The 11,855-nt window shown below is 47.3% G+C and overlaps 1 protein-coding gene across 1 annotated transcript in view; it reads left to right on the forward strand.

Annotated features, from left to right (window-relative positions):
* ERMN (ermin) overlaps positions 1 to 10,170 on the forward strand; it is a 140,428-nt gene extending 130,258 nt beyond the window's left edge. Inside the window, exon 3 of the mRNA XM_069616406.1 lies at positions 9,567 to 10,170. Within this exon, the coding sequence (XP_069472507.1) occupies positions 9,567 to 10,036 (470 nt within the window). The 3' untranslated portion in view covers positions 10,037 to 10,170. The remainder of the gene's footprint in view (positions 1 to 9,566) is intronic.
* Positions 10,171 to 11,855: the final 1,685 nt, after the last annotated feature.

Consider the following 11,855-nt stretch of genomic DNA (forward strand, 5'->3'; position numbering starts at 1 on the left):
GCAATAAAAATATTAAAAGATCAAACAAAACTAATTTCACGCCTTAGAGCACAATTAGGTGTCAATCATAGATGCCTACTAGAGTCCCAGGTACTCTTTCATTTAGTACTGGTACTATCTTTTACCATATGCGGTTAAGTGATATGTGCAACAATTTGATAGCGGTGTTCAAACAATAACTCCAGAAGGCATCGTCTTTTATGCTTTCATAATTGCTCACAAAAGAGCCCAATAACGTCATGTCGAGGGGACCATTTGGATGGCATTCAGTCAAAATGTGACGTGGGGTCTCCACATTGCCCTTGATTTTACATACACGTCATATTAGATCCACAGTGGATGTTGTTTTGAAAGATTCCTACAATTGATAGTACAGGTTATTTATTCAATCTCAACTGTAAAATAAACCTTTGTAAGGCTGGTGAGGAACATAGCAATAGGTAGCCTTTGGGAGCTTTATAGTGATGCATTACATATTTGAATTCTTCAAATTACTCAGTTTTTCCATATGTTCATAATTTTGAGCACAATCGCACTTCTACAATTTTAGAACAAATTCTTTCTGTAGAGTGTGGTAATCGGTTCCCCAATCTGGTTTCCAAGCTATGACAGTACAAGTCGAATACATCAATTGTGTATATGTGTCATCCTTTCCTGTACTATTTCCTAATAGTTTTAAAAGCGGGAATGTGGGTCCTGTCTGGTGCAGATGAGAGGTGTAATCCAGGGCTGTGGAGGTGATGATTTACAAGTGAGTGTATTAAGAGGCTAGTGAGAGGAAAAGGAAGCATAACGAGCAGTGTTAAAGTTCTTGAAGGCTTCTTCAATGGATGGAAAGGTGAGCTCAGTGTAGGAGGAGAGAGAGTTGTGTAGGTCTGAGAGGTAGTCAGGTACTTGCGCTTAGTAATAGTTGTAGTAGATGGACAGAGTGGGGAAGAAGAAGGAGTGGCGATTGGGGCAAGGACGATAGAGCGATTGGAGGGAGAAGGCACGTTGGAAATATTAGAGGTGGAGAGTTGAGAGGAGATGAGAATAAGGTCAAGGGAGTTTCCATTTGAAGAGTCCGAGACTCTTTCTAAGAGTCTTGCCAGTTGCTAACTGGTACTGGCTGTTGGCACATAGCACCTACAGCCAGATGTCTAGCGAATACATTAGTGATGAGCCTGTCAGTAAAGTGGTTATTGCTTCAATCAACAACTTTGGTGGTGAGGTGAGATCAACCCTCCACTCACGTCATCACCAGAAACAACATTTAGAGTGCAAGGCATAACTGTAAATGCATTTTTCGCTTCTAAAATTCTTTTGAAGGCTAATGCTTCTAGGGGTCTGTGCACACCCCTGACAGACCTCTACCAACATTGCACTTCCCCAGCTCCTGTACTGTGACAAGGCTTCCCAGGTGCAAGGGAAAGAGGTGCATGACAAGTACACTTCAAAACTCATTCCGTAGTAAATTGGGATGCACGTTAAGTGCATCGGTCATGCCTCCTCTCTGCCTAACACACACATCTGTGAGGACCTGATTCTCAAAAATGTTTTTGTGACATATAAACACATGTTTAAGAATTAGGGCCACATATTTGGCAGAGATGACATCAAAATGTCAGGCGGTTGCGGAAGTGGCTTCACATGACTTTTGACCCTGACAAAATCACAGGCATTGATGCCATATGACCTTTTGCACTGTTTCCATAACAGAAAGTGACTTTGCAAATCTACACAAAAATACAATAAATGTATGATTAATAAACAACTAAACAGACAAAACTATACATTAACTATGATCTTGTCCTAATATGTAATGGGGACAGCTGTGAAATGCCAGGGGCACACCCGCAAGGACCATCATAGGCCGGAAGCACAGCTTTCTTGTGTCAGTACTGCCTCACAGGGCCATTCACTGCCATCCTATTTCCGTTAAAACTCCACATGCCAGGTGCTAGCCATACTATGCTAAATATTGCCGCACATGCTAGACACTGCAATAAAATGCTAAATGCAACCTCAAATCCCCCATATACTAAGTTAGCCCCCTACAACATCCACATTCTCCAATATACAGTTTACACAGAAATCTACCTCAAGACATCCTCCATCAAAGAGATCCACTGACTCAAGGCCTGCCTCACATTGATCCACTCTTGGATGTCCAGTGCTTACATGATGCTCAGCCCCTCCAAGAGTGAATTTCTACTGCTAGCCAACTACACTGAACACCCTGACATCCAGACCTGACTCTCTGCTATGAACTTCCAGGGCTTCACACCACAGCTGGCCACCTGCGCAAAGTACCTTGGGCTCAACATCGACAGACACCACAAGTTCAAACAGAACATAGCAAGGAAGACACAAACGGCTTGGTACCAACCTTCCCTACTCCAGAAAATCAGGACCTTCACCCCAGAAAAACAATTTCAGGCCTGCCGTCCAAGCCATGGTCCTTTCCCACATGGATTGCGGCAATGCCCTTTTGGGAGGCCTTCCATTGACTTTCCCGGCACCCCTGAGATGTGTCCAGCATGCTTCAGCAAGACTCATTTAAGGACACCTCAAAATTGACCACATCACCCCAACCCTCATCAAACTGTACTGGCTCCCGCTGCAAGCTTGTATCATTTTAAAGTCCTGTTGCATCATCTACGGGGCTGTCACCCTTCAGTTCCCAAGTTTCCTCAGTGAGAAATTCAGCATCTCCAGAGGCTTGTGATCCACCAGAAGTAAAGAAATATGCAGACTTGAATTATGACAGTGTAGGAAGGAAAGAGCCAGAAGGCAGACCTTCTCTGTCTATGCTCCAAGTCTCTGGAACCTCCTCCCCGTCCACATCAGACTTGCCCCATCACTTTGAAGGTTTAGGAAAGAGCTCAAGACCTTCATCTTCAAGGAATGGCTCCTCCCTAACACCTAGATCCACACACTCTGCACTCCCCACCCTACCTGAGATTCCTGAGTGATCTGCTCCCCACTGTCTCTTCCACTGGTTGCTTGTAGATTCCTTGCTGCCAATTGACCACCCTTACCCTTCCCTGTTAGCTCCCCACTACCATTTTCTTTGCTTTCCTCACTGTGTTCTTTCCCCTGTGATTGTAACGGGAGGATAGCTCAAGGGCAACATGCTCGCCTTGGAAGCAAGACGACATGGAGCAGCACAGGTTCGATCCCCAGGTCCGCGCTTAGAAACCTCTGGGTATTAAGCACAATATAAATAACCTATCATATCATCATATCAAAATGCCATGTATAGTGATCATATGGAAGATAATGCCTCACAACTCCAAGTGCTGCGATCATTGCCAATTGCAGATGCGCTTGCCCAGGTACTGTTATTTAATGCAAGTGAAGCCTGAACTACTGCTTAATATGATACTATATGATTACGCATGTTTGCTTAACTGAATCACTTTTGATGTCAGGCTCTGTGGGGTAAAATGATTTTCCCAGATCACATATATTTGTCAGGTGAAGAAACCAGGACTCCTCCCTACTTCATTGCCACCAAATCACAGAGTAGACATCGGGCCTCATTCCGAGTCATGCCGGTAAGTACTGGTACTTTCCGGCATGGTGGAAAGTACAACATCGTGCTGGTTTAAGAGCGTAAATTTTGGCCCATTCCGAGTTCTCGGACACGCGCTTTCTGCCATGCCGGAAAAGGACCGAGCGGCCTGCCGCAAAACCCCCCGAAAAACCCCTACCGACATGCAGCGACACGTAAAGTACAACACCGCCCTGTAAGCAGTAGCGTCACTGCATAACGGTGACCGTAATTTACGGAGACCGTAAATTACGGTCACCGAAAAAAAAGGAACCGAAAATTACGACATCGCACAGGAACGGGAAGGAGAGCGGTGGCCATCTTTAAAAACACAATCCATTGCCATCCGCAGCCGCCAGCACCCTTGTGAGGAAACTAAAGTTGGAAACCGGACCAGGCACCGCTCAACATGCCAAAAGCACCAAATAGGGCGGCGGATCGCATTCGCAAGCAGAGATTCTGCCCAGATGAACTCCAGGCCATGGTCGACTTCCTGGCAGAGCATGCCGATATCGTCTTCAGCAGCGACATGCGGAGGGAGTCGACCCTCCGCAAGAAGAACATTTGGGCGGAACTGGCACAGAGGGTGAGCGCTGTTGGCAACACCCCCCGCACCCCCAGGGACTGCCGCAAGCAGTGGGACGACCTGTGGGTGCGGGTGCGGGGCCTCCTCTCCAGCAACCGCAGACAGGCCCTGCAGACGGGAGGTGGCCCAAGTACCGCAGTCCAACTTGAGCCGTGGGAGGAGACCTGTGCGGAGCTCATTGGCACTGAATCCATTGAGGGCGTGGGGACCATGGAGTGCGGGGAACGACTTCTGCAGAAGGAGGTGAGTGTCGACAGTGTACACTGGCAATGTCCATTACATGATGTAAACTGACCCAGGGGCCATCGAAGGCCCCCTCCCGTGTTGCCCTCCCCCCATCCAACGCACCCCCCATCCAACAAATGCTGAGGCAAGTGCTGCCTAACGATGGCCCAAGTGCGAGTACATAACGCACATCAACCATAGTGCATTGACTTGCACAGCCCATCATGCACACTGTCCAGCGTGGTAGGCATTGTACTAGCCAAAATGTACATGACCAGGGCACAATGAGTCACTCCCAAACATGTGTATATGTCATCACCATGCACATGTACCACTGCCATAGCTACCCCCCAAACAGAACAAAACGTAAATGACCGAAATGTCCATGCAGCCATGTATGCAAATTGGACATTGCACATACACTAATGTTGTCCCTCTCTTCTACCCCCACAGCCACTGACCATGACAGCACAGAGCCCCAAGCAAGCCGGCCAAGCACCTCCACGGGTACTGGCAGGGTCAGGCCGAAGCCAGCACCAAAAAAACCCATCCCCAACCCACGGAAAGGCCACTTGAAGCTGGCACACCAGCATGCCATGCTGCTACCGCGCCGGATGAGTGGGAGTCCAGCCCGTCACCCATCCGGGGGCCCATGTCGGAGGACGGCCAAGACACAATGCACAGCCCGGAGCCATGCTCCGTAACCCTGGCATCATGCAGTGACTCCGGGGATGAACCATCACCTGTGCACAGTCTGGAACTCAACCTGCAGGGGTATGACGCCGATCCCCCCAGTCCACCCATACCGCACCCTGCAGAGCATGCTGGTGCAAGTGGATCTTCAGATGGTCTCCCTTCTTTTGACCAGCAGCGAGTGCACCAGTTGACTGATCTCATACAGAACTACATTGAGGACAATCGCCAGGCCAGGGCAGAATTGCATGTAGAACTCAATCAAATGCGGCAGTCCCTCACCGACTGCAACACCAGATTGTGTGACTCTTTGACTGACAACACGACCCGGCTATGTCATGTCCTTAATCGCATAGCAAATGCCCTTGAGGCAGGGCATCCAAGTACCGAGCCACAGCAGGAGGACACATCCACAACCAGTGAGGCCACGCAATGCAGCCCGGAGAGACGCACTGGGCGTTCCTTGCGTCAAGAGGATTTGCCTCCCCCAGACAAGGGGAGCAAGAGACATTAGGCATTCCTGCCACATGTGGGCCCCACATCCTACATGGGACGACTGCTCTGGAGTTGGGGGGAGGGGGGAGATGGTGTGTTCTGGAGTTGGGGGGAGGGGGGAGATGGTGTGTTCTGGAGTTGGGGGGAGGGGGGAGGGGAGAGATGGTGTGTTCTGGAGTTGGGGGGAGGGCGGAGGGGGGAGATGGTGTGTTCTGGAGTTGGGGGGAGGGGGAGATGGTGTGTTCTGGAGTTGGAGGGAGGGGGGAGGGGGCATGGGCAGTTGCTGATGTAAGCACTATTTTGTTTTTTTTTCTCACAATACACAATTGGTGTCGCAAACTTAAACCATTGTGGACATTCTTCATTGCACATTTGTTCATTGACTACTGCCAGTGCATGGTGTACAAGTATGCACGAGTCTGTTGCCCTGTGTGCCCATGTCATGACACCCTCTACTGACTTGTGTCCTGGAGACCTTGTCCACTGTAAGTACAGAGCATTGCATGTCCCTCAAGTGCACAGCCTCAATGACCCTTTGTTGGCACTTCACCCTCCGCCTTCACCGCATCGTCCTGTGGTTGTAGCAGTACCATGTCAGGGGTGATAGCCGGTCACATAGGGATGCACTTTTTGTCCATCTGCACATATGGCATGGGCCCATTCGACACCAGATATCAGTGGAGGGGTCACCCACCAGTCCTGCTTTGCCGGCACATATGTGCATCACGCAAGCCAGGTGACTGCTTCATCTACACGCATGCACGGGTATGGCCATTGTCTGGTTGCCCCATGGCCCTGTTCAGGGGGTTCGTGACAGGGGTCATGTGGCTTGCTGTCAAGGGACAGCCAACAACAGCTGCATGTGTCGCCAAATGAGGTGGGTGTGTGGACTGTCATGGTGGAGAACAGTACTTGGCTGTCATGGCAGGGTTTCAATGATGGCCATCTGCACATGTCCATGGATGTATTGCGCACGATCATGGACACAAATATGTGTCCGATGCAATGTAATGCAGTGGGGTGTTGCGAATACATGATGGCCCGTGAACGATGGTGTGGACATCTTGGGGTACATGTTCCTTTGTTGCATGCTGCTGTCCTGATGTCGGATCAATGTGGTGCTGTGTACTGTGTACATTCTTATTTGGGTGTGATGGCTGTAGTCTGTGGATCATGAACATCATCCTGTCCTGATCCATTCTATGGTGATTCCCAACACTCCTATGGGTGTGCCATGCCGGTGACGTGATATCGTACCCCTGCTGCCCTCCGTGAATTCCACTCCCAGGGATGGGTCTCCAATGTGGTGCCAGGCTGGGGGATGCCACATTGTGCATGTACAGTGTGTCCTCCGATATGCGCTTACGGTTGTGGTGTCCGCCAATGAGTGGTGCTGGTGTAGTGTGATTAGCCCTTGTCAGTTGGTAGAGATGTAGTGTGATGTGAGTGCCTTATTCTAGCAAAGTGGGAATCTGTTCATATGTGCCGTTGCACTGGTTCTGTGGCAGGTTTGTTGTCGGGGTGAACACCGTACAATGGCTTCATCGTTTCAACCTAGTTGGTTCATGCAGGCACCCACCCCATGGCACCAGTGCACTTGCATGACACAGTCAGACGACTCAATAGCCAGCCAGGCAGGTCATCCTGCATGTTGGACCATGTGGCCCGGTAGCGTGGTGAACTGCTGGCCCTTTGAGTCATGTGTAGTTGTTTGGTGTCGGGCCCACCCATGTATGTGGTTCTTGGTAGCGTTGGATTCCATCTGCACGTAGGGGGAGTGGTATTGTTTGCAGTTGCTGTCCGCCACCTGCATGCTATGCTGGTCCACATACGTCCTGTGGGTGCTGTCAGGGGCACCATTGTCATTTGGCATGCCTCCATTTGCATTAGGTCCAGCTTTACTGTTGTGTATGTCATGGGTGGTCCATGTTGGGGATTGGTGGACCCTTGTGTGCTTGGGGAGGTGTGACGGCACTTGTATATGTGGCCGCCTAATGGACGGTGTGACATGCCACTGTGTGCTGGTAGGTGCCTTTGGCATGGGTGTGGGGCACAGGCAACACCATCACTTGTGCCGGGTTGGCACTGTACATTTGTATGGTGCTCGCTTTTCTTGTGTCTGTGGCGCAATATGGTGGTGACGGTGTCACAGTCTAGGTTGTCTGGGGTCTCTATCTGGTAGGACTTCTCCTCGAGTGGCCGGACATGCTGCGTGTGCATGGGGGCTGCTGGGGTGGTAACGGAGGCTGCACTGGTGCTGCATGCAGGGCCTGTCTCCCCCTCCTTCTACCCCTGTGTCTCCTCAGTGGGGGGGCGTGGTGTTGTTGCAGGGGTTTGTGTGGTTGTGGCCTTGCTTGTTCGATTGGTGTCCTCTTGGGGAGGGAGGGGGGTGGTGTGTGGGTGTGTTCCTTTTCTGCTGTGGCAGACTCCTGGCCTCCATCTGTGTTGCATGTGTCCACCTGTGGCTCTGGGTCCCACTGCTCAGGGTTCTTTACTCCTTCTCTGAGATGCCTGTATGTACTCCATGCCGGTAAGGTACTTTACGGCCTTGAGGAGGCCGTAATTTACGTGTGCTCCTTACTTGTGATCAGCTCCGGTTTACGCCATGCCGTTAATTTCGGCATGGTGGGGCGCGCGCGCGACCCAAGACCGATAATTACGGCATTGTAGTTTACGGTGCCGTAATTAACAGTCTGAGGGGTCGGAGTGGCATGGAGCGGAAAACCATGCCGGTAATTCATTACCGGCATGGTTTGTACCTTACCTCCATGCTCGGAATGACCCCCATCACCTTTTACCATACCATCTTTAACTTCCCACCAAAATATTAAGATGTGTGTATCATTTTATTTCTTAGCAGATACAATTATTTGTGTTTAATAAAGTGAATATGTGAAGCGCCAAAACACATTCTAAATTAACTTGAATATATAAAAGAAATCTTTATTGAAATCTGTTGGGCAAAACAAGTATGATTTGCTGAGATGGGGTTAAGGAGGAACACAATAACTAGCGGTAATCACTTAACTCTCCGAGATTTCCCCATTCATTGCTACTTACTACATAGAAAAAAAATCCTACATGCGCTAAAGTGCATATAAATAACAGTTTTAGACAGTTTACATCGAAGTGTCACACATAAGACATAAAGCGTCACAATTAAGCCACCTGCAGACACAGAGATGCACACACCAATACACCCACAATAATAATCCTCAAGATGCCGTGGAAAGTGCTATTGTGAAAAATGTTAGTTTCCTCATTCAAATGGACTCGTTCAGGATTTGCCTGTGGGTGTGTATCCCACTGTTCAAGCACTCCTTGGGACTCATTTTGGAGCTCCCTCTCCCTGCCCCACTGCATGGCATGCAGCGTTTACTCTATTTGCACTACGGAGTGCAAAAGAGGATTGTGAAGAGGCTTCCGCCGTCTCTTTACACTTCTCGCTTGCACTCCGCAGAGCAAATGACAACAAATGCTTGCAGGTAAGGGCAAAAGAAAGCACCCTTCTCCAGACAATTTTACGATTGTAACAAAACGAGCTGCATAATACTGAATATGCAAATGGGACTGAACACACGTTGCGTGCAAAGTGATTTAGTGATTTATCTTAGGCCAATTGTGCCTTTTCTGTGAGCAATACATCACAGTGTGGGCCTGATTCACAGAGCCTTTTTCAATGGGAATGCACCATTATAAAACGCTTTGGTAAATCGGCCTGTTGACTTCTAAGAGTGAGGGCCAGTGGGACAGGAGTCGTAAAAGCAGTGCCAGGAGGTCCATGAATATTGCCTGGGGTAGCATCTGCATTCTGTGGATCTGCCTGTCCAAACCCTGCTTGCAGATGCACAGCAATGTTTCAAGGTTTGCAGGTTCACTAGGGCTGAACGTTCTAATGCCTATATGAATACCATAGTTTATACTGAGTTTACAATCAATAAAATAAACACTTAAGGCTTACTGCTCTGTAAGTTAAGCAAAGTTCGACCAAATGGTAAACAATGCTTAATTATGAGTTGTTTCTTCTTGCAGAACCTGACAGCGACGTGACCTCTGAAAATGCCCAAGCGTCTAAAGTGGCTAACCAGGAAGAAGCAGAAGCAACACAAGAACTGGGCGAGCATGACCTCAGCAATAAGAAGATGGAGGCACTTCGGATTCGCAACCCCAGTAATGATGATGAGTTTCTCTCCGCGGAAACCGAGGAAGGACACGAAACGGACAAAGCCATGGAAGGTGCCCCGACCATAGCATGTGAAACTGAAAATGGGGAGGAGTCGGGCCCTTATGACGAGGAGAGTGAACCAGAGGACAGCCCTCCAGACAGCCCCAATAATTTTGCCCCTCGCTCTGACACGCAGAAGGGGCATCCAAGCTTCGGATTGAAAGCTGAAATTTCAAAGCATGCTTACTCTAAATATGACACAGTGTCATACCGAAAAATCAGGAGAGGAAATACCAAGCAAAGAATTGATGAATTTGAGTCTATGATGAATTTATAAAGTGAAATGAAAATGTTGGGTTTGAAACATTATTTTAGAAACACTATTATTTCTCATATACATCAGTCACATGTGTAATGTTTACCCTTACCATGATATCATTTTCAGATTTCACTATGTTGGGATTGTTGGCTTCCTTGACAACGGCTGGCTAGGCTGAAAGGCTAGTGCCGCCCATCCCGCACTCGCGAGGCGCATATAGAGATAAGAAATTAAAGATTATGCGGTACCATCCATAAAAACAATAGACCGATAGGTATTTTCGAGGGCATTTAAGCCTCAGAAGAAGAGCACGTAGCTCGAAACACGTGTTAGGCTGACATTAATAAAGCTGATTCTTCATACAATAAACTATCTACGAATTTCGCAGCATTAATCTTGAGTCCTTTACGCAGTGTGAATGTACCTCTGAGTTTGTACATTGTTGTTTTACAGAGCTCGCATGTGCAATATTTTAAAAACTACAAAATGTATTGCTGCATTATGCAAAATTGCCTCAATGGTTAATTTAATATTACAATTGCAGTAATGCTACATACGTCATTATGGCATGACACAGTGAAAAAAGCAAACCAATAGCAGGTTCACTTACTGTATCTCTTTCAACTGTGTTCTGCTCAATGAAATATTTGTGCTACATAAAAAAAAACGAATCAATAACCAATATTTGAATCATTTTTATGTAATGCTTGTATCGTTCCACCTCACGCCCATGGGGCTCAGAGCGCACAATGGTATAACATCCGGGTCGTTTCTGTTTCCACACTTTTTGGTAGCATTGCACATTCCTTAATCTAATAAAGAGTTTTTATAATGGGACAAATATTTGTTCAAAATCTGAAGCCTACTTGTTATGATAACTGTGACATGCAGAAAAGTGTAGCCTAATTCGCACGTTTGTCGTAAAATTAGCAGTTTTGTTTTGCTGGGTTGACATTCAACTCAGTAAAGGAAAATGGTAAATTAAACACATCAATGTCACATTTTCTTGATTTTTCACAGTATAATGTACTCAACATCACATGTTTGTGGCTTGGGCAAAGTTTGAATCCTAAGGCGGAACACAGAATCACAGTGTTTTATTGCCAACATGCACACCACAGAATCCAGCTGCAGAAATGAATAAATACCAAATAAAGATATAATTAGAAATAAAATAATGTTTTAGGGCAATACAATGTTTCACATTATCCATGCAGTAATCAGTATTAATGCTTAGAGTAAAATTGTAAAATGTCTAAATAACGCTTAGGGCAGTTCTTGGTCCATGTAATATCAACATGTCAGTACATTTCCTATGCATTCTCCTGGTTTTTGAATTAGATCACTCTGCTACTGTTTTGAGTTAGTGTACTTACCAAAAGTAAGTAGCCTACATTTTGGGATTCATTAAGAATGATGGAAATAAAGGTCCTGAGTGTTTTATCCAATATGCTTCTCTTTGTAACTGTGTGTCTCTGTTCTGTAGGATTTTTTTTTATATCTTTGGTTACCTTCACCACTTACAACAGCATGCATCTAAAAACATGGGGAATTAACTTGAAAACGTGCCCTTTTTGTTCGGGTCCTTTTTGGCGACAATTGCAGACTTAGGGCCTCATTACAACTCAGGCGTTAAGGGTTAACGCCGTCGTTAACCCTTAACGCCTGATTCCAATTTTAACGGCTGCTTTTAGCAACCGTTAAAATCCATGGCGCTAAACTGCCTTGGTGCTAATTACGGCACCGTAATTTACGGTGCCGTAATTATCGCCTTCCCCACTCCCATTATGCCCTATGGGGCAAAAATGGGAATGGGGAAGGGGAAATGGGGATTTAC

Source organism: Ambystoma mexicanum, chromosome 9, assembly GCF_040938575.1.
Source record: "Ambystoma mexicanum isolate Mex_15411 chromosome 9, UKY_AmexF1_1, whole genome shotgun sequence".
NCBI classification, from domain to species: Eukaryota; Metazoa; Chordata; class Amphibia; order Caudata; family Ambystomatidae; genus Ambystoma; species Ambystoma mexicanum.